Genomic DNA, 22,984 nt, shown 5'->3' with positions numbered 1-22,984 from the left:
TTTCTGCTGGGGTGCACTAATATAAGCAGATGATTGACCATGCTAATGACGGACAGTTTGCAAGCTTAAGTACTCAGAAACAAAATATTTACATAATTCTTATTTACATAATAATACTGTCATATACATGCAAGTTGTCTGGTGACTATAATATACATTGAAAATTGTATTGTTTTATCTGGACCAGACTTTGCATAGGTCTTGATAAAAATATGTTAAAAATTGTAAAATTATAAATTAACAAAGGCATTATTCTAATGTACAAATTGCAAGCAAAACTTTTGTAATTCATTATCCTGGTCTTGACAGAAGGTCTGAAACTGGTTCAATAGGTCTCGAGAGTTAGCGGCAGCAACAGTATCAGCAAAGTGATTATCATACCACCAGAACCCACACACAGCTGATGAGTCACTCTGTCCTATATCATCAACACTCATAGCAGTCCCAACTTGTGTATGTGGTACAATTTTAGTAGGTGATTGTATGTTAATTTCTGACTCAGTCCAACTGACGCTGGATTCTGCCCAACTAACAGTAGTCCCTGTCCATAAGTTCTCACTATTATTGTATTGTTTCCATTGAGGTTTGATCAAGAAGCAGCCGGTGCAGTGTACGTATATAATGTGTTGGGGATTTGATGGAGAGCTGCTTGTTAAATCTTCTTGTCCATTCCGTTCTGAGTCTAATATAAATCCAAACCTGCAGACAACATTTTAGGTTGTGGTGTGTACAATGACAAATGGTGACTACTTACTTTTCAGCTATTGCTGACACGAAAATCTTCTTTTTGGCTACACAAAAAAATAATAGAACTGTACATGATTTGGGATAACTATGTCTAGTGTGTGTAATATTAGTAACTTACTAAACACACACTAAGTTTACATGTGCACACACACACACACACACACACACACACACACACACACACACACACACACACACACACACACACACACACACACGTACACACACACACGTGCACACACGCACAGACACACACACGTGCACAGACACACACACACGTGCGCACGCACGCACGCACACACACACAAGTACACACACGTGCACACACGTGCACACACGTGCACACACACACACACACACACACACACACACACACACACACACACACACACACACACACACACACACACACACACACACACACACACACACACACACAGAGCACACCTGCTGCAAAGCAGTCATCACTAGTCATACACAGTGGTATATGGTGAGGATTCCTGAAGGGATCAGTGTGGTTCCCCCCTTCACCACTGAAACTGCTGGACAAGGGAACCCTAACCAGGTTGAAGCCACACATGTGTGCTTTACGACTCCAACTCTGAGCCTAACAAACAGCACACATGTACACATAATTGTGTAACGATGACACCAGTTAATGACTTTAAATTTGAGACACAAACTTCACTGCTTATATGGCCTTGATCACAGAACTTTATTCTCTCAAAGGCTTTAAAAAATATGAGCTAATCAACACCGTATTTTTTGTAAGTATAGTACCCATGTTTGTTACATAGTTATGTATATACATACCAGTTGTGATATCAATGCTGCAGTACTCACTACCCACTGAAACTCAAACTGAAATGTCCTCGAAGGATGGTAGGTAGAGTCATAGTAGATGAAACACCACTCTGGACGATCGCTGACCTTCTGAGGATCTGGCGTGAGCTCCACAAATGATCTCTCTGGAGCCATCGTCTCATCTGTGAGGCAAATACACTGTATTCAACGAAACATGCTGTGATACACTGTCACACAAATAAGCATTAAAAGCCTACACACTTGGGTACAAACATTCACACAGAATCAAGAGCCTCACAACTACAACACCGTAACGATTTTAGGTTACAAATCTGTTCAGTGTCCACAGAACCCACTCACCCTCAAAGTTATCCTCCTCTAAACTGTTTCCTAACATGTAATAGGGCAGGCTGGAGTCACCACGTGGAGAGCTTGTTGCTGAGGACATGGATGATGGAGTTGTGGTTCTGCTCTCTAATCTGCTGTCTGTTGGGGAGGGTTGTGAGAGGGAGACCTCAAACCAGTGAGTCTTGAACTGGTCACCTCTGCTGTCTATGACACAGAACGTCTTATCTGCAGACGATAAAGTTTTAACATTCTACAACTTCAACCTGCAATAATGTACTGCAACCAAATTAGGAGGATAATGATAGGGAAACCAAAGTTAGCACCAAGCAATACCAGGAGATTATATTAAGCACCAAAGGCATGTATGAATTCCTAGTAGGGATGCGGTAATTATGCCAGCATAATTGTTTTCGGGCATAATAGGTATGTGTGGGAATCAGGAATTATGCTAGTATTTTGAGGTGATTATAAGGCTTTAAATCTGCAAATTGCACAATTTCGGTAAAAAATCGAGATACTCTAACAGAGCAGTCAGAAACTCTCTAATAGAACAGTCACTTTACTCTAATAAAGCAGTCACATTTAAATGAAATAATCTAATTCAGCAACCAGCTAAAGAAATTCAAGACTTAAACATCAATGAAGATGGTCTGATACAGCATTATTGTGGTATAATTTTGGCAATTCTCAAAAGCATAATAGGTGATTTTTTGAGCACTGCCCAAAAGCATAATATTCAATTTTAGGGGCATAATAGCCTCATGCCTAGTCCCTAGCTAAGGCAAAATATACATCGTTGAGGCCAGTCTCAAAGGAGGCCGAAAGCTGTATCAACACGAGGGCTTACTGTACAAGTTTGGTTTTAAAGTAATCATATATGTGTTTATATGCAATAATGACTGAATGGTTGTCTAACACAACTATCTCTCACCGTCACTGCTTGTGTCATTTTTGACGATCTTGTACATGTGGTAGCCATCTTTAAATGGTACACTGAGGTCACCAGATGCATGTCTGATCAATCGACTGTCTAACATAACCTAGTGAATCATTAATAATAATAATTATTATTATTAACACTTTACAGTGATCAGCACTGAAGGTCTGACAGCAACATGTGTTGCAGCATTAGGATTACCTAACTTAATAATAATCTGTAATGAAGTGGTGTGTGCGTGTGTGTGTTGTGTGTGTGTGTGTGCGTGTATACATTGCACACACACATGTACATGCATAAGTACATAAGTGTTGTGTGTGCTTACTTGAGCAAATTTCACTGCTTGCTGTCTGGACTCAATTCCATCAACATATTCCAGCAGCCAATCAACCATTTCCATGGCGATAAAGCACTGTAGCCCAACAACATGAGAAATAACAAATTCCAATCCAGTCCTATATGAACAGATACAACAACATAAGTGAAACATTATAGTGTAAGAGATGTTAGGCTGCAAGCAACAAGTAGAAGTGAGATCTGTGGCCACCTATGCATTTGAGATAGGCTATAATATGAAGGCATCTATGCACTACACAAATATGTACACAGTTCTTACAGTTCATCAGTTAGTCCAGCAATAATGGATAATGGTGAAGAGGTAGTTGTGAAAGACGGACCAGACTGCACTGGAGACAACATCTTAATAGTGGTCTTATCAGCAGAGTGATCAACAATGTCTACTGACTGATGTGCCCGCATTCCCTTGCGACGTGGTGTTGGGGGCGTTGTCGTAATGCTAGGATGTTTTGTCATCAATGTCATTGATGACTGATTTCGTTTCACTCGCTGTTTACCACCACTAGTACTGCCACCACTAGGAGGGTCATCTTGTTTATCACAGTCCATACTCTTGGGTCTTTCCTTTGACTTATCTTCAGTTAGTTCTTCCATCGACCCTTTATAAGAGTCAATAGTATTGTCCTTGTCAAAATCTGTCTCGGATTTACGTCTAAGATGATGAGACTTGGGTGGTTTATATTTTACCAACTCGGCCACATCAATGTTCTGGCGTAAGCTCTTGCTGGTTGGGTGTCTGTTCTCTGGTGAGATAATGCTAGGGTCTTTCGTTAACTGAGAGTTCTCATCTAGAGACAGCTTCTGTTGCTTGCCTACACTGTAAGGGATGGAGACTCTTCTACTGGTTATGTTGTTGCCACCTATGTCAAGTGGCTGAGAGGAGTGACGTGGGAAAATCACAACTGGGGAGAGGACTCCACTGGAAGCACTCCCTCTGCTTGCAGCGGAAGATGAACGTGATGGAGTACTAGCAACACTGTGTTTCTGTAACAGAAAGGAAAAGTTTGATAGTGGTCAAGAACATTGAAGAAATCAATCTGTTACGGGTAGATTTTGATTTTACAAAGCACAACAAGGGATATTCAAATTTAACATGGTGGACAGATTTACTGGCTACTTATGTTTGACATAGCATTATTTTCAGCTAACTTGTCGTTGCATGGCGGAATGTCTTTTGATGTGATTTAAGAAGTCCATCAGCCTCACAAATCCAGAGATGAGTTGAGCTTGCTGTTGAGGCACTCTTGTGTCTGGTTTCCCATATGACAATGGTTCTGTTGGCAGGAGCAGATAGCGGCAACGGAATTTCTGGTACCTTGAAGTCTACGGAAAAAAAAAACATACAAAAATTGCACATACTAATAATTGAAATCTCGTAGCCACTAAATTATTTCCATACCTCTGGGAGTTCAGCAAACTCCTGATAGCCGAGCACATGTTGGTCCACATAGTTCCAGTTAAAGTTCTCAGCTCCTTCATGACTGAACTCCAAATTTCTTGGCTGTGGAGCGATCAGAAACAGATATGTATCAACAACCAGAAAAATTTATATGCTCAAAAAGGTTCAGTGAAAGACCAAGCTTGCTACTATTGAGTTCATAGGTTCAAAGTGAAAGCAACCAGCCTTTCTAGCGACAGCAATTCAGTGTACACACATTTGCACACAACACACACACTTCCTTGCTTCAGCTCACCTGATATTTTTCTTGTCCTGCTGGGCACAGCTGGTACCGATATTTGTGGACAGATTGGCTTGGATGATGTTTGTACCTTAACACACACAACACTACTAATCATTACTACACTACAATGAAGTCCATACTTGTCAGCAGGGTTGTACATGATGATCTTGATATCTGGATAGGTCATGACGATACGATGGTGTACCCTCCCGAGTGTGACCTGTAACATAGCAAGTGGATTAAAGCAAGAATGACAGAGCTATCTTCTAAAAATTAGTTGACTCTATAGCTAAAACACAGCTTTGGTTAACACTTTCTCCCCATTACAAATCACAAGTAAGAAGATGTGACATTTATCTTGTACAGCAACAAACATAACTAGCAGGATACCTTGACAAGACACATTACACTGACAAACAGTATACCTTAAAACTGGTGTCTTCAGATGGAATGGATTTACTAAAGCGAACCAACTCATTGTGAAGGTGATAAAGATCTTGATATCTGTCATCCTCGTGTAGAACTAACTGAAATCCCTGTATAGAATTATAAATTAGTAAGTAAACTAAACAAACTCAATTCTCACTCGCAAAATCCTCTGGGAGATAACTTCTTTGAGGGATTCAATAGGCCCCATGTATTTCCGTGGTGACGACCAAGGTGAGTTGGACATATCATCTGTCACTCCAACGTTTCCCTCCTGGCTCAGGTTATAATTGTACTCTCTGAATTTTTGTTCTAGCTCCTTCTGTGATGGAAAGTAGTCCGTAGTGACAGGTAAACAAGCTGGTTTGATCACAGACTCCCAATCTGTTCCCTTTCTTCTTGTGGTGGAAAAGTTTTCAGCTGCTGTAGGCTGGCAGCCTCCTTCACTGCTACGGATCCTACCAAAAAGCCGACTCTGCTGTTTAACATCTGGTTTCCTGTCTGACAGCTGTACTGGGCTATCTTCCATTGTTCCCTTGTCTGATGATTGTAACTGCATCAAGTCATTTGAAGACTTAGAGACAGAAATCTTTGGCACGTCATGGTGGGGCTGGAATGCATGACCGTCACTACGGCGTGGAAAAACGTGCATCCATCTACGAGTGTTGGCAGTGACAACCTGGTGAAACTCGTTTGGATTAAATGGGTTAAAAATTGGCTTTCGACGCTGAGTGTACTTCCGCGAGTGCTGGGGACTGTAGTATGCTGAACGACTAACTTCCACACTACTAATGGGTCGATGACCCAGCTTGTCTTTTCCTTCTGCTTCCTTGTCACCAGGGCTCACACCATAATGAAAAGAACTGCCAGTAGACAGAAACCGTCCCCTAGGAGTTTCCCCTAAAAGATGTACATGTTATAAATCATTGCCCCCATGCTGTGAATGTAAACACACATGCATGTACTTATGATATACTCACATCAATCACACACCAATAAACATACACACACAAATACACGCACGCACACACACACACACACGCACGCACGCACCATTGTTATTCAAAGAACCGGTAAAAGTAGTCAATTCCACAGTCTGACCCCTGCATGTTACATAGCACATAAACTATCATCCATTTATAGCAATTGCCACATAACTCACATTTTGCTAGTCTGCAGTACCTGGTACAGTACATTAATCAACATGATGAGTTACACAATCAAACACTCACCACACTAGCATCAGAGTTACTGTCTTGGCTGAAAGTGTTATCATCACCAGACAAACTATAAGGAGAACCAACATAATAATTAATCCCAACCAATACGACAATGTCCTCACGTTTCCTCATCAAATGCCACCATCTTTACACATCAAGTTAAGAAAAGAAACAGACAGCATAAACAGTTCAGTAACATTGCTCATGGCTAATGATCTTCTGAAGTCTGCACTACATCATGACTGCTCTATTAGAGTCATTTAGCATGTGCACATTTACAAGTGAATTTATTTGAGCAACTTGTTGCTGTACTGTAAACAATCTAGACAGATTTTTGAAAATCAAGACTGTACACAGGATTTCCATATGAGCCAGGCAGAGTAATCACGTGTAACACACTATGGGTATGTATCTTCTGTTAATGTGCAAGTTGTATTTGTCTATAGTACTTTTGGTATTGTGTGTGTGTGTGTGTGTGTGTGTGTGTGTGTGTGTGCGTGTGTGTGTGTATGTGTGTGGGTGCATGTTTAATGTGTCTTGTGTGAACATACTTGAATGGCAAAGTATGCACAAAACAAAAGCCAAGTAAGGATACATGATTAACTCTCAGCTCCTCATCACTCTTATGCCGATACAGTCCATGCTGCACCCTAGCAACCACAGCACATATACTGTAAGTAACACTCACATATGCAAGTGACATGGATTACATAATTTGATTCTATACAATTGGCACACTTGAAGTTGGCAAACTCTTTAAGCTGGTTGCCATGAAAATGAAATTTGCCTAACCCCTAAACTATAGAAATGGAGAAAGAAATCTCTATACTATGTTTAAAGTATAAGTTTTTCAAATAAAATAAGGTTGCCACATAGGTACTACTACTGCATCAAACACACCCTGAAATGGAGTGATGGACAAGAATACGTTTCTGGAAGATCTGTTCATCATAGTCATCATAGTCTGTTCGTTGGAGAAGTCTCTGGTCAGTGATGCTCGCTTTGCTGCCACGCCTCCCAGATCTGATACATGATGCTTGTGGTGTGATGTAGAGTGGGGTGGGAGGGGCTTGGTTGTTCAAATACTTGTTGATCTGTGGGAGCAAGTGACAAAACTTGGAATGTACTCTGTATAAAATTCAGTTAACTTTAAAGGGTGTACACATTGATTTCAAAACTCAATGGTTGCCCGTAAAAATTCTGCAGGGCATGTATTTTAATGAAAACTGCTTAAACAGCACTTTTTACCAGAATTTTCTGTAATCTTTGCACATTTGTATACAGAAACAAAACATCAGCAACATGCTGTTCATACCAGGTGGTCGGAGAGCTTGATCCTTGGCTCAAATTGTCCCTTACTCCAGCTACTGAGAGGATTGTAGAAGCTGGACAAGAGACATTGAGTTATGGCGGAGTGTGAAATAGTGTACCTGTAGTTCATCCAATCAGGAATGCTGTAATCATCTTTGTCTGAAGTGGAGGACTTGCTACGAAGCTACACATGTAACACAACATGACAACTTGCAGCAATATACACATGCTTACACCACACCATCCATATGGACCGATATGGCCAGGGACAAACTTTTTCTATGAACTTTACAAAACAGAAAATAAATACATGTGTTGTATCAGGAGCACACAAGACCCTTGCAGGATTTTATGCGCTCTTGGTTATATACCGTGAGGTGTGAGTAGAACACATACCACCAGAGGACACACACACTGACACAGACACACACACACTGACACAGACACACACACACACTGACACAGACACACACAGACACACACACTGACACACACACACACACACACTGACACAGACACAAACACAAACATACACATGTGGTACCATTAGTAGTGGTATAGCATGAAATGGTTGTTCAGTGAGGCATATCACGTCCACACTACTACCAAGGTCAGACACTCGGGAGTTGGTCAATGTGTACAACTCTCGATCAACCTGTCAAGATGCTGTGATCATGCAATACAAGTGCAAATATCACACAGTACCTCAAATACACCCACTCCTGGAGTTACGATGAGTATGGAATGAGCAGTCATTGTCAAGTCAAGATCAACATAGTTAGTGGCGGAGGCTGAGGGAGATGTTAAACTTAAACTACAAACACAGACACACATACAGACACAGACACACATACAGACACAGACAGACACACACATACAAAGCTCACCGTTCAATGTGAGATTAATGCACTCCAGAAAATTTCCTTGAAATGACTTAGATAGTGTGCCAACAGGTATTCTGCTATCTACCATAAAAGGTAAAAGACTATAATTCATCTCATGACTACAAGTTAGTGTACTCACACAGTAAAATTGACCACTATATTAACACTATGTAAGTCTATGTTACAGTAACTCTTGCTATTAAACGATTCATTTAAACTGTATGTTCTATCAGGGCTAGATCACTGCAGTGTAGCAAGTCCCATAGTGAGAGGTCCACAAGTACAGCACGATACGGTCAAAGATGCTTTTATATTAATTATAATTCACCTTCATGGCAACAGTTTGTCTTGGATGCATGTGTCATGAATGACCTCTTAGCCTTGACCAAGATCTGGTCCCACTCCATGTCTGACCCAGTCCTGATCTCACCAATGACACTAAAAAAAATTATGTGCTGTACACACATACATGTAGGCAAACATAGATTGACACACATATGTACATGCATGCATACATGTACACATATACTAGTCAAGTACTGGGACTTTTAATTCAGAATTCAGAGAGCCAGAGTCTTTGTACTATTAAAACTCCCATGCAGAAAATGTCCACAGAATATTTCTAGAAACAGCAGGATTTACTGGGATAATTATATAATTAGTGATTTTACAGCTATGACTACCATTTTTTAATTGTAAATAAATGTTGTAATACGCATAAGTAACAAACACCTTACAATACACGTATTTATTTTTCATACTGACTTTCAACATAGCAATTGAAATGCTCTAATAGGGCAGTCACAGGCTAGCTACTATTAAGTATACACGATATGAAAATATTGTACATATCATCTCCCAAAATTTTTATGTGTGAAAATAAAGTGAGTGACAGGATACTCTTTATACACAGCACAAGATAACTCATTTGCCATTATGACACACCCAGACATGTCACTAAAACCTGTGCAAGTATGTAGAGAGTACATTTCAATGTACTTCCCTCCATAGATTTAGTTTTGCATGATACTGTATACATGTGATACTGATAATAAGTGCGATAAAGCCTCACTCATAGAAGTCTTCGTAGTAGTTCCCTTTGATGTCCTTTAGAATGTTCTCTCTCATGTTGGCTGGAAAATCACCTGCAGATATAATGAACAACAAATTGTACCATGAACAGTGTTGAGAGTAATGCAATACTTCTGTAACGCGTTACGTAATAAATATTAGTTTTGTGGTAACTAAGTAATATAATGAAATACGCTATAAAAACTAGTAATATAACTCAAGTTACTTACAAATGTAACATGTTACCTAAGTAATGATGTTACTGTAACAAGTCTAATATTATTACTACAAGTAACTAAGTTACTAATCTCATTAGTAATCCACTGAGTAATGCCTAGCCACAATGAAGTAACGAAGCCTACTGAATGAAGCTTATTCACCAGCTTCTTACTTATAACCAAGATTTGCACATTGTCCAACAACGCATTCATGTCACGTGATATGGTGGTAATTTCACACGTGACAGCTTAAGGCTGTGGACACAAAGTAATATAATATGTAATATTATTATAGTTACTTTATTATGTGGGTAATATGTAACTGTAACTAAATAGTTCAGTTACAAGTAATATGTAACAAGTTACGTTTAAAAAGTAATTGCCCCAACACTGACCATAAAATGTACTGTGTGTACTCAAGCCACAGAAGATAATTAGTGAAGAATTTTCGATTGCATAATACACATATGGAACTCATGTATATAGTCTGAGTATTTAGTGGATTGCTTGACCTCCCAGGAAGTTTATGAGAGCGTATCTCATTGTATACACTGTACAGTATACTCACTCCTATACTTGGCACTATAGTAGTAGGTCCTTGAGAACAACACAATGGTGGCTAGGTGGCTGCAGTCATTCTCCTATAAACAACACACATAGAACCGGTATACAGTTTGCACTGTATTACTCTGTACAGTTAGACCAACACACATGCTCACTACATACATTATACACATGTAATTTGCTACCTTAATTTTTCCAAACAGCTCCTTCATGAAGCCATTCATTGCCTTGTCGAAGTATTGGTCACCTGCCCATCACATGATAATATCATATGCAGCGTAAATGATGGGGTGCAGATGTGCAAAGCCCCACCTACTGACACCTTACTATGACAGCCAGCCCCACCCACTCACCATGAGAATCAAAGTCAGTGATCTCAGCTGACACTTGTACGAACAAGTACATGTGAGCAGAAGCCGAACGGAACACCACCTGTAGTCCAGCAAGATGATAGATATGGTCATAGTCTTGACACAATCAACATTCAAATGTGTTTATTGCATAATTTACACATGTAGGAAAATGCTACGTTCAAACATTGAAATTAAAAGATTGCTGCAAAGCAAATACTTTGTGTGTGTGTGTGTGTGTGTGTGTGTGTTGTGCGTGTGTGTACGTGTGAGTGTTCATGTACTTACCCGACTATCAGAGGCCACTGCTCCACTTGACACAATCTCTCCTTGTCTCCACAACTTGTCCACTTGTACCCTAAAAATAAACAGTAAGGCCACATCAACTTAATAATTAGTTTCTCATCCCCGCCGGCGTTGCTGTTTTCCTTACCACATCATTTTTTTTTGGTATTTGGCTGAATATGTCTATTAAGCAACTTTGTAATGTTAGTAACTAGCTAGAAAAGTTGCATTCTGGGTCATGTGAGTTATGTTTTTTTTCTAGTATATATAAAAATGTTTAAATCCGCCCACCCGCATTGCTATTTTGTGCATTGGAGGATGAGAAACTAATATTGTGGCCTAATCAACATAATAAACATTTGTGCACCTCACAATGCATAACTTCAATCTATTCAGATATTGGGGATACTGAATTATGTCATAAACTACATGCAATCAAATACATCACGGTTGTTAGCACCAAATGACCAGGACACCAGAATGCTCACTCACATGTATGTGTTTGTAAAATGGGTGTCTGTGACACACACATGCACACACACACAAGCACACACCAACCTGATACCAGCAAATTCAATGGTCTTTCCAACATACACACACGTGTCCATCTGTATAGCACAAAATAGTACACATTAAAAGACCCTTACAAATCTTACCAAAGAGTTAGTCAACCTCCACATGTCACTTCGACCAATGTACTGATTCTAACAACACAGCAGCAAACATTAACAACAAACAAGTCACATGTACTAAGTATACCTTCACTATCACCTCAGTGAGACCAATCGTCACATTCTGTGAAGATGAGACATCATTCTCATACCAAATGTGCAAGCATGAAAACACTATTTACAAATACTTGAAGAGCTATACTGTCACAAAATTTTTTGATTAATTGTAAGTGTCACAAAGTTATACGTATGTAATGTACAGATAATCTAAACTTCACAACATAATAACAATCCATTAATGTACATACCTGCATCTCCACTTTCCTAACAATTCGATTGGTCATACCACTGATGCCAAGAGCTTGAGCAACAGCTTGGCTGACAGTAACAGTTCCACCTGGTGAGAGTACAGGTAAATACATTGTAATAGCTACTCATATTGCGCATTTCACTGTAGCTAATATTACTTTAGCGTTACAAGAACCTGCAGCTGCAATTCATGAGTGGCATCAAAACTTTCAAACCCTAACTGAGCATTGAGCAGTATTAGATACTGAGAAGGTTTGCATTGTGAGCACCGTGTTAGGTGGAGCAACAAAAGCCAAGGTCTGTTATAGAAGTGTTAATCTGGCAGTACAGCCTCAAGGGCAGTGAAGCCAGTGATGATAGGTCTCCAATTGATGGGGCATGCAGTAACGATTTACTAAAATACACTCTCTACAAGGTTTTCTAGTATAGGAAATATTTTTACAAAGATACCTCCACTGGAAAACAGGCCACATTATTAGTTTCTCAATAGCAAAACGGAATTGACGTAGCTCACATAACAACTTACTCAGTCTGTTCTGGCTAGTTACTAATATAAAACATTGCTTAATGGCTGCTGCTGCATACAGCCACATGTTGTATAAACATCACTGACGTGGTAAGAAAAATGGCGATGCAGGTGACAATGATACAGGTGGATAACAACTGCAGCTGAAATAGCTAACTTAATAACTATTACTATTAACAAGTCAGCTCTCCATTGACACTCAACCTAGCCTCACCTTTAGGTTGCAAGTCTAGTGGTAGGTCCTTTACTTGCAGACATAGTGACCTTTAGGGGATCAAAATTTCACGAGTTAAGAGACTGTATCGGAAGGGTCTTACTTCGATCCATCGTCCTGGTTGGATACTTCTATAATATCAGCCGGTTGTAGCTTGGGCTTTCCAAAGAAATCCAAGTTTATAATTAAATCTTCCTCTGGAATAAGCAGACCATAGTCAAGACACGTTCACAACAAGTGCTCAATTACAATACTCAATATTACACCACGTACCGCTGAAAGTTCGAGGGTGTATCTTCACAATGGCTTGTTTCTCCATAGACTCAATTTTTGGTCTAACCAATGCGCACCATGTTTTGTTATTCTAACCAAAGCGCACTATTTCATTTAACGCGCAGCGGTATGGCAGACACTTATGATCTGTTCAGGAAGCTGTCAAGTGGAGCTAATTTCAACAGACACCAGTACAGAAAGGACATAGCATTAATTCAGGTTAGATTAGTTTAGATTATCCATTTTTGTCAAAAGACAAGGGTACACAAAAGGCTAAGCCTGTAAACGTGCTCCCCTTCACAGAAAGCACATACAAAACAACACACACACATGTACACTGAATAAAAAACAAACAAACAAACAAAAAAAAGGTACTGGGAAATATAGCCAAGTTTAATAATGTACCAGTCTTGAGGGTTACGAGGCACGAGGAATCTCCAGAGTAGTCTAAATCTCCAAGGTGGTTCAGTATTTGGTTACTGAGTGGACCCCTTTTTAAAATTAGGCTAACATTTGGTGCGTGCTACTACAAAACAGTACATAGTAACTAAATACTTTATTTATAACTACATAAATTTAAAAGTAAAGAGAATGTCCATGGCCAATAGCCTGGTGCTGCTTGCCCCTTCACAAAAAGTAAGGGCCTGGTGAAGTACAAATCCCATATTATTTATAGGGCAGAAATTCTGTACTATGTGTGTCAATGATGTTCACATACAAATTGCCTTGGCAACACAGTGCTTTAGTTCAAATTGGATGACAATCATCTGACGTAACCAGCAGTTATGTACCCTGTCTAATTGAATTCCTTGGGATCTGTATTTCACCAGACCCTTACTTTTTGTGTGAAGGGGTGGGCAGTGCCAGACTAGGCCAATATTATACAGTCAAAAAGGATATTTCTCTTAAGAGCGTTCTAACAATCATTAAACAATGTAATGCTGGAGCTTTATTTAAGCCACTTATTGTTAGTAGATTCTCGGCCCACACTGCTATGTCTCACCACCTAAATGTGGTAATTATTATGACATCATGCAAGTTTTCACCATTATCCCAGTCTTCAGCCCATCTAGCCTCCATTCTTCTATACCTAGTGATGGAAGCAAGTTAGTTTCTAGCTTTCATATAGTCAATTTACATTGAGATGGCCCCAATGTCAGGGGAGGAACCCTTTCAGTTCTAAGATCAGCAGGATGGTGATTAATAGATCAAAATACTCTAATAGAGCATTCAGCCAACTCTAATAAAACAGTCAAATATGTGTAAGATGAATAAATAAATCACCTGCCTGCATTAGTTTAGGATCTAAATTAACAACAAGTGTCGAAAATAGTTGTAATGTGCGCAGGGTAAATCATTAGAAGAGATATTAGATGCAACAGCACAGCAGTCAGCCTCTGCAGCACTTGACTTCTTTGGTGACAATGATCCAGAGGCAGCAACATCCATATCTGAAGTAGAGCAGAAAAGAAAACATCAAAAACAAAAGCGCCATAAAAATGATGATAGGGAGGAAACACCTTCAGCAAAGAAACCAAAGTTACTGTCAAGTAAGTGTACTGTTCATACCATTGTATCAGATCATGTTTAAATTTAAGGAGAGGAGGATACCCAATCAGATGACAGTGATGATGAAGAAGATGACACTATCGCTCTTCTACCTGGTCATGCCCCACTGGACATTAGCAGTGGTAGGCGACGCAAGGCTAAAAAGAAGAAATTAAAATTGAAAGCTAAAAAGATTGACAATGAAAAGCTTGCACTACTAAGATTACAGGAGGTACGTGTGTTTATGAGTACCTCTTGTTTCTCCTATATGCTGCCTTGCGTGTGTTTAATGCTTACATCATCAATGCGTTTCATTTTCTATAGGCAAATGCTTTCCGCAATGCACATCGTATTTATGTCAGTGGCTCTGACATTCCAGATCCACTGGAAACCTTCCAACAGCTAAGAGACCTGTAAGTGATAGTGGTCTAAACGGACACCTGTTATTAGTGTTGTGCACTGAAAGTATCTTATGTTGTACAGGGTATTGGTGGTGTAACCTAAAAAATGAGCTAGTCATCATTAGTAACTAATCTTGCCTTGCCTTTGGTGGCACAAAATGTAGAACTAATGAGGAACTGCATCGAGGTCAAATGCAAGTATAGCAATAGAATATGACAAGTAAAAAGCACATGTAATTTCAGCCTTGATAAGAAAGTGACTGTTCTATTAGAGTGTTTTGTATACTATTGTGCATTGTACTAGAGTAGTTGTGCAGTCCATTTACAGGTACATCTGCCGCTTCCATGATATTTTTTCTAGGCTCAGTAAATGCATAGGCCCGGGTATTTCATGTCAAGAGATGGACCCATTTGAAGTAATGAAGTTGTATAGTTACTTGGTTACATGTAATAATGGTCCCTACATACTATTGTTAACTGTTGGATACCCAACAAGCCTTGGGTACCCATTTTACATAAAATGTTAGACTCCTTGGTAAAGGTGTGGTAGAGTTACTTATCATACATAGGCTATGTGGGTAGGTGTCCTCAATTTCCAGTATCCACACTGATAAGTTTCCCTATGGTAATGTCTTGTGTTCTTGTTCTTGTAGTTATAACGTGAGGCCTTACTTGATGGACAATATTTCATCTGCTAACTACGTCGAGCCCACACCCATACAAATGCAGGCAATACCACTCATGATGAACGTGAGCTAATCCCAAACCCACAATCACTTGTGTTGTTGCACTCACACTTATAGGATCGTGAGGTGTTTGCTTGTGCACCTACTGGCTCTGGGAAGACACTGGCATTCATTGCACCCATCTTAACACATTTGAAGGTATTGAGTGTACAGTATTGTATTCCTTATAGCAGCCATCCTCCTACACTGTATTTTAAACTTGTTTGTGGATGTTTAATCTTATCTCATGTGCGTGTGTGTGTGGCTTGTCTATTTTCCTTTTGTGCACCCATGCAGGGTCCGCAGAGATCAGGATTCAGAGCAGTTGTGTTGTCGCCCACAAGGGAACTTGCTCAGCAGGTAAGCATCCAGTATATATACTTTTAGCAGAGGCCTTAGTGTTGGGAAGGATACTACTGTAGAGTTGAGATTGTGAACATTTTTTAATACTTTAATAGTAGTATATGCATTTGAAGAGTCTATAATGCTGTCTTCATTTTGAGATGGTATTTAATATGCCATGGAAAAGTCCTATTGTGTTTGTAACAAACTGGTTTGTTATATTAACCAGACATCAAAAAGTAAACGTCATGCTTATGTGAGTGATAATGATACAGTAGTACTTCACTACATGACATTGTAAAGTTACAGCTCAGTATATCTGTAAAGTGTATGATAAAGTTAGGGGTGCAACAATATGGGTAAACTCCATATTGCATATTGTTTTTAAAAGTTTGCAATATATTAATGCAATAATTATTATGAATAAGATGTTGAAATGTGGTAAAGTGAGTGTTACACTTGTTAATAACCCATATCTGACTTGTGGGTATGTACCTCAGCATACTTGTATGCTGAGGTACAGCAGACGGTATACCCACAAGTCAAGCTTCCATCATTAAACACATTTACAAGTACGCTATACGTTGGTCATCGCTAAATCATCAAGTAATACTTTCTGGTGCCTCTGATGTTGAATAATTATCCACAAGCTACAGCTCTGCAGTACAGCAATAGCAATATTGTATTGTATTGTGATAGAAAATATTGCAATGTTTCAATACATTGTAGTATTGTTGCATCCCTATGATGTATATTTAATATCTTTCTAGACATACAGGGAGTTTTCTCGCTTGAGTGCTGGCTCTGGTCTACGAGTCCATGTACTCACAAAGGCCAAAGCAGCTGCAAACAATTTCAGTTCCCAATCGTCACAGAGATTTGGTAACCTGATAAAAAATATTTAATTTTTAGTTGTGTAATTATTATTGTTTATAGACATCTTGGTATCCACTCCTAATCGTCTTGTCCACTTGTTGTCATGCCAACCACCAGCAATAAACTTACACAAGTGTGTTATTTCTTACTCTTGAGTGTGTCACTGTTTATGTAATGTTGTTCCCCAGTGTGGAATGGCTTGTGCTTGATGAAGCAGACAAGTTGTTTGAAGATGGTCCCAGTTTACAGTCATTTCGTGAACAACTTGCAGAAGTGTACAAAGCTTGTGATCACCCAAGAATAAGACATGCTCTATTTAGTGCCACCCTTACTTCCCATGTGGAAGAGTTCAGCCACACCTACCTCGACAATCCAGTACGTGTCACCATTGGCATTCAGTAAGTTATAGTGAATACCTTATTACAATAGCTATGTGAATAATGCATACTAATTTTCAAGGGATGTATGGTGGGACTTCCATTAACACCAGTGTGATCACAAAAGTATTCAGATAAGTGAATTTTGCTGGGCCAAAATTTTTACCTTACACAAGGAGTGTTAGCATCATGTCCAACATTGCTAAAGTCATTCCACAATTTCTAGGACAGCTTTGTTTGGTAAAGGTCATCAGTGGAATTGACCAAGAATTTATTCGTTGTGTATTTGTTTGGATAAATGAAGTCCATTTATTCATATAGAGATCTTTTCAACTAATCTAGTGTTACCCTTGATAGAACTTATGCTATATGTGACCTGCTGAGCAAAAACTGACTGATTTTGCAAAATTCTATTTTACCATAAAACCGTATTGAAATACACTGGGTAAAAATACGCATGCTACATGAAAAAAATTATATACGCTTTAATCACATTCGTACGTACTGAAATTAAGCTCACATTAATATATCACTGGATTCGTGTTTTTATGGAAAGTAAGAAAATCTTTGTTTCGTGTTTGCAAAACAAAGGATACATGAGTTATGGGCATTTATTTACGATGTGGTAAAAACAACACGTTCACTGTCGTCATTTCTTAGTTGGAATGGTGTTCTTCTTTGTCAACATGGAAGAGTACAGGGAAAGCACTATTAATTTGCCAATTCACAGTGCACAGATTGAGCCAAGTTCCATCTTTGTACCTTGTTTCAATCATGAGTTACAGTATATGATCGATTATCTAAGCCCCTGTAATTTATTTCCCGTATTGTTGCTGTACAAATCGAGTTCATCACTGTTCCAACTGTCAAGTGCTATTATTCCAAGACCATACATCATAAAAAGCTGGCTATCTACTTTTTTGTTACTACAAATTACAGAGATGCAATAAAATGGAATTCAAAGAATGTACAAAAAAATGGCCAGTTTTTGCTTAGCCAGTCACATAATTATACTACTAACGTGATAGAACTAACTCTAATAGAACATACAGTTGTTGACAAACTACCCTAATAGAACAGTCACTTTATACTGTTTAGTTATTTGAGGTTGTACTATACTTTTCACAAGCAGTTTTGTCACTGATAGTGTAAGTGTTCAATAGTTGACCACCAAACTGCCAACAGCTTCATATTCTACACACAGTGACTGTTCTGGTACTACGTGAAAGAACTTAGTCTCTACTATCACAATTTCACTTGCCATCACTGTTAAGTAAATGGCCCAGATACTAGGAAGAGTGAATCCTCTTTTGTTGACTGCATGTATCTTAAGTCGCTCTGCAATAATTCTTCCAATCATTTAATGTTGACCAGTACTTTATTTCACTTTTAATATATCTTGTAATGTATCAGGAGCACAAATACTTTGGTTACTATGAGAAACACCATGTAATGACCTGCCAACCAATTCAAAATTAGTGATACAATAAAGGACTGGTGTGTTTTACAAAGAAGCTGGTAGCACACTTGTACTTAAAGTCTCGAGTCATTCATTGTTAATGTTGGAGTCATTTATTGTCAAGTCTTTTATTTCGGGTGAAAAAATAGGACTATTGACTGTGATCCCTTTTTTTTCTGAAGACACAGCATCACACGGTGACACAGTATCACTTTGTAACACATGGTGCATGAGTTTCCTCTGATAAAGTCTTTTCTGAGGACACAGCATCACATGTACATTACACAACGGGTTACCTAACCACATAGTACACAGTGGATTACAATTGACAACACAGCATCTAGTGTATGCACTTCAAAATACATTCATATTGTTTTGTCTTGTCTTTCCATAACCAGCCTTTAAACATTCCATTGCCAATTCTTCTTTGTATGATATATAAGGTCTTTGTCCCACCTAAGAGACATGGGCTGCCCTCCTGGAATAACCAACTTGTGTAGTAAAACACTCTTGTTCAATCACTGGCTGTTTACTCCAATCTTACTGCATGCCACCAGTTTTAATGTCTTTCCCATCGATTTGTTGTCCTATTTCTTGAGCTTTTATTAACTGGTTTCCATCTAAATACTGATTTCCAACATCATTTTCATCACTGTCTTGGCAACATCTGTAAACTGTCAAAAAATTTCAGTTCTGCAGGTGGTTGAGTTTGGAACACATGCAATTGACATTAAGAGCTGCGCTATCATGTAGAGCATGTCCTATTCTATATTGCATGAATACAACAACCTACCAGCTCATTAATAGCTGTATGATACTTAAGTCTATCATCTATTGTGGTCATGATATCTCATTTATTGCATCCTTTAAACGACATGATACAGTGCACATTATATGACATGATACAGTGCACATTATATGACATGATACAGTGCACATTATATGACATGATACAGTGCACATTATATGACATGATACAGTGCACATTATATGACATGATACAGTGCACATTATGCATTTGTATGTTATACCTTGTTTAGGAATTCAGCTGCTGACTTGGTTGAACAAGAACTGTTGTTTGTTGGTCAGGAGAGTGGCAAGTTGCTGGCCATGAGAAACTTGGTGAAGAAGGTGAGCACCGACGTTCAGATACTGTGCAATGTGTAACTATCAAATTATATGGAAAATTTTGAATCACTATAAAAGAATTTATGCTAAAAGGTGGCTTAGTACAAGATTGTTTGCTGGCTAAATTATTGAACAAAGCTTGGATTATTATTACTTACAATATATAAGGTGATGAAACAACTGTAAAGACATACAGTTTTGTGTAGCCTACGTGTAGCCTACGCACCCAATTAGTTATTATAGGGTGGCTCAAAATGTCAAGCTTATGCATCTAACTAAAGGGTTAATGATAATAAATTGGTCACACTGGAGCCTTGGCCTTGGATGATAACTACCATATCCTACCTTGTGGCAGGATTTAAGTACACCTTATTTTATTTAGATTATTTAACCCAGAAATTATGCAAATGCTTAACATCATACAGTACGTATCGTACTGTATAGTACTAGGGACGACAAATGGCCTGTGATGAAATATCACCCAAAAACCTGCCTTGGTTTCCCGTCATAATGACATGACAGTATTGGTTGGGTAAAATCTAGCCCAAAATTGCCTTTAGATTGGTTTGAAACATTTGCTACAGAATTATAAAAAAATTAAAATTTCTACTGACTGCCTGCCTAATGCATTCAGGCAAGCATAGTGGAAAAGTGGCTATAGCTATGACCCTACTTCTTTCACAGAAACACTTTGAATTCACTTAAGAAGAAACCTTTGGCATATTGATAGCCATTACACAGTACAGCTTTGATCTCCGGATGTGCATGTTTCACAATGTTATTGCACCAACTTTTTATTGCAGCAGTACTACATTGTCCCTACTCTAGTTTAAAATTCCTAATTTTTCTTATGCTTGTCTATTTACATTTTATAGGGGTTTCAGCCACCAATGTTGGTGTTTGTAGAATGTATTGAGCGAGCCAAGGACTTATTTCATGAGCTAGTCTATGATGGCATCAATGTCGACGTGATCCATTCTGGACGTACACAGGCACAACGAGACAACTTGGTGAAGTGTTTTAGGACTGGAAAAGTAAGTAAAGTTGTTTGCGCATAGTATAACTTTTATTATAACAATTTTTTGATAAAAATGGTTTTAAATTCGAAATTTCATTAACATTTGTGATTGCCAATGTTGGGATGTTGTATTCAATTTGAAGGTTAGTCTAGCTCAATCTCATTAATGCACTGTGTCTTAGATTTGGGTGCTGATTTGTACTGATTTGATGGCCAGAGGAATTGACTTCAAAGGTGTCAACCTAGTAGTGAACTATGACTGTCCATCATCCACCATCAGTTATATCCACAGGATTGGTGAGTACCTGACAATGAAGAGTAGTAGTTGCTACCATGCACGTGTGTAGGTCGTACTGGTAGGGCTGGTAGATGTGGCAGAGCAATCACTTTCTATACTGAAGATGATATTGTTAACTTAAGGAGGTGTGTATTTATTGACTTTGGGTGGCCAATTACGGATAAGCTAGAATACTGTGGTCCCCGTCAGAGCACTGCTACATGTGTATTACCCAAAAGTCTGTCATAGTATTGTGCAGCAATCATGTCTAGTAACATACATGGTATAGCAGCAGCAATCATGTCTACCTGAATGTCAGAAATTCGAAACTTCTGTTGTTCTTCTCAGAACAAGTAATGCAATTTCAGATACCGTATTTAAAACACCATCTAATAATTTTTATTATTTACTCTTGCTATTAACCTAGTGTGTCAAAAATTGGTGCTGGTACTGTTCATTTGCAGCCACTATTAAGGGCAGCATTTATAGCATAAGCAGTTCTTAAGTGCAGCAACTGATCAATAAAACTATGTTATAAGAAGAGCTACTTCATGTTTAGTAGCTCTACATTGCATATGATATGCACTAAAAGGAAACAGCAGATGAAAGGCATGACCTCTAGATATGATGTAGAAAGACTATCGCCCTTTTCTTACTGAAATTACTACTGAATAATACTGCAGGATAGTCTACTTCATCGTCTTAATGCAGCTAAATCAAGGATTATGAATTTATGGCCATGGTGTTTATCCAAGGGGTAGCTTTTATGCTCAATCTTTAAAGGCACAGTGTGGCCACTATTCAAATGTGGTAACTATTTAAGGTGCAGATTTAACTAAGGAAATGCGGTATATACAACATGTTTTGCTGTTGCAAAAAACTTTGGAATATGTTATGGAGAGATCAGAATGAATTTGGAGGGTGAAATGGCATTTGTCTAAAGTGCCATGCCCCTTCCCATTGAAATTTCTATGCTATAAGGTGCTTGGTTGTCTCTACAGTATAGTGAATGTTATGAAGGCATCTGGTTGTGATGTGCCTGACTGGATGATGGATATCAAAAAACCATCCAAGTGAGCTATGAATAATATGTTAGTTGGTAGCATATACCCACCTTTAGGAGTGCAAAGAAAAAGTTACTAAAGAAGCCTCAGATACGAGACAGTGTCAAAACTGCTTCCAAGTATGATCTTCAGAGAGCTAAGAAACACAAGTAAGACTACCTCATAGCAGTGACTACTATATTATTTGTGCTACACAGAGAGATGGTGATGGCCAGTAAACGACGTCAAATGAAACAAGAATTGTAGCATCTAGTCGAAGTTTTGTACACTTCACAAATAATCAACTTCATTGCATTACAGGGATTTATTAGTGCTAGTGAATTTCTGCAAACTTCACAGGCATACAAACAACATCAAGTATAGTTTAAACAGTTTGTTATGCTAAACCACCTAAACTGCATGGTTCTATATATCTGTACTGTAAGGGTATATATAGGTAGTGGCAAAAAAATTGATGTATGTAAAGCTACCTGCATGCATGCAGCTGATTTACTATTACAAATGAAAAAATTATTTACTGTGATCTGTATTGTGTAAAGAAGATTACATTCACAGGAAAATCAACAAATTGT

The 22,984-nt window shown here is 38.6% G+C and overlaps 2 protein-coding genes across 2 annotated transcripts; one reads left to right on the top strand and one right to left on the bottom strand.

Moving 5' to 3' along the window:
* Window positions 1-43: 43 nt before the first annotated feature.
* On the bottom strand, window positions 44-13,287 carry LOC136242845 (GATOR1 complex protein DEPDC5-like). The gene is made up of 38 exons (XM_066034336.1): window positions 13,198-13,287; window positions 13,028-13,121; window positions 12,925-12,974; window positions 12,184-12,272; window positions 11,964-11,999; window positions 11,861-11,908; window positions 11,763-11,812; window positions 11,208-11,277; window positions 10,923-11,001; window positions 10,755-10,816; window positions 10,574-10,646; window positions 9,789-9,861; window positions 9,045-9,154; window positions 8,720-8,797; window positions 8,538-8,623; window positions 8,377-8,487; window positions 7,952-8,016; window positions 7,837-7,906; window positions 7,422-7,615; window positions 7,117-7,171; window positions 6,644-6,666; window positions 6,534-6,588; window positions 6,464-6,483; window positions 6,355-6,404; window positions 5,462-6,201; window positions 5,301-5,411; window positions 5,016-5,095; window positions 4,888-4,963; window positions 4,593-4,694; window positions 4,343-4,516; window positions 3,453-4,177; window positions 3,162-3,291; window positions 2,831-2,939; window positions 1,912-2,124; window positions 1,561-1,733; window positions 1,195-1,354; window positions 755-791; window positions 44-699 (listed from the first exon to the last, which is right to left on the bottom strand). The coding sequence occupies exons 1-38, from the start codon at window positions 13,241-13,243 to the stop codon at window positions 255-257; spliced, it is 4,962 nt and encodes a 1,653-aa protein (XP_065890408.1). The 5' UTR covers window positions 13,244-13,287; the 3' UTR covers window positions 44-254.
* On the top strand, window positions 13,260-22,925 carry LOC136242882 (probable ATP-dependent RNA helicase DDX52). The gene is made up of 17 exons (XM_066034378.1): window positions 13,260-13,416; window positions 14,546-14,747; window positions 14,796-14,977; window positions 15,070-15,158; window positions 15,800-15,896; window positions 15,950-16,030; window positions 16,169-16,231; window positions 16,984-17,095; window positions 17,150-17,222; window positions 17,278-17,487; window positions 19,966-20,056; window positions 20,929-21,087; window positions 21,254-21,368; window positions 21,419-21,494; window positions 22,350-22,421; window positions 22,469-22,561; window positions 22,610-22,925. Exons 1-17 carry the CDS (start codon window positions 13,267-13,269, stop codon window positions 22,656-22,658), a joined length of 1,914 nt encoding a protein of 637 aa, XP_065890450.1. The 5' UTR covers window positions 13,260-13,266; the 3' UTR covers window positions 22,659-22,925.
* Window positions 22,926-22,984: the final 59 nt, after the last annotated feature.

This window comes from Dysidea avara, chromosome 13 (genome assembly GCF_963678975.1).
Source record: "Dysidea avara chromosome 13, odDysAvar1.4, whole genome shotgun sequence".
Taxonomy (NCBI): Eukaryota; Metazoa; Porifera; class Demospongiae; order Dictyoceratida; family Dysideidae; genus Dysidea; species Dysidea avara.
The sequence above is the reverse complement of the archived record's forward strand: the minus strand, read 5'-3'. Positions and strand labels throughout refer to the sequence as shown.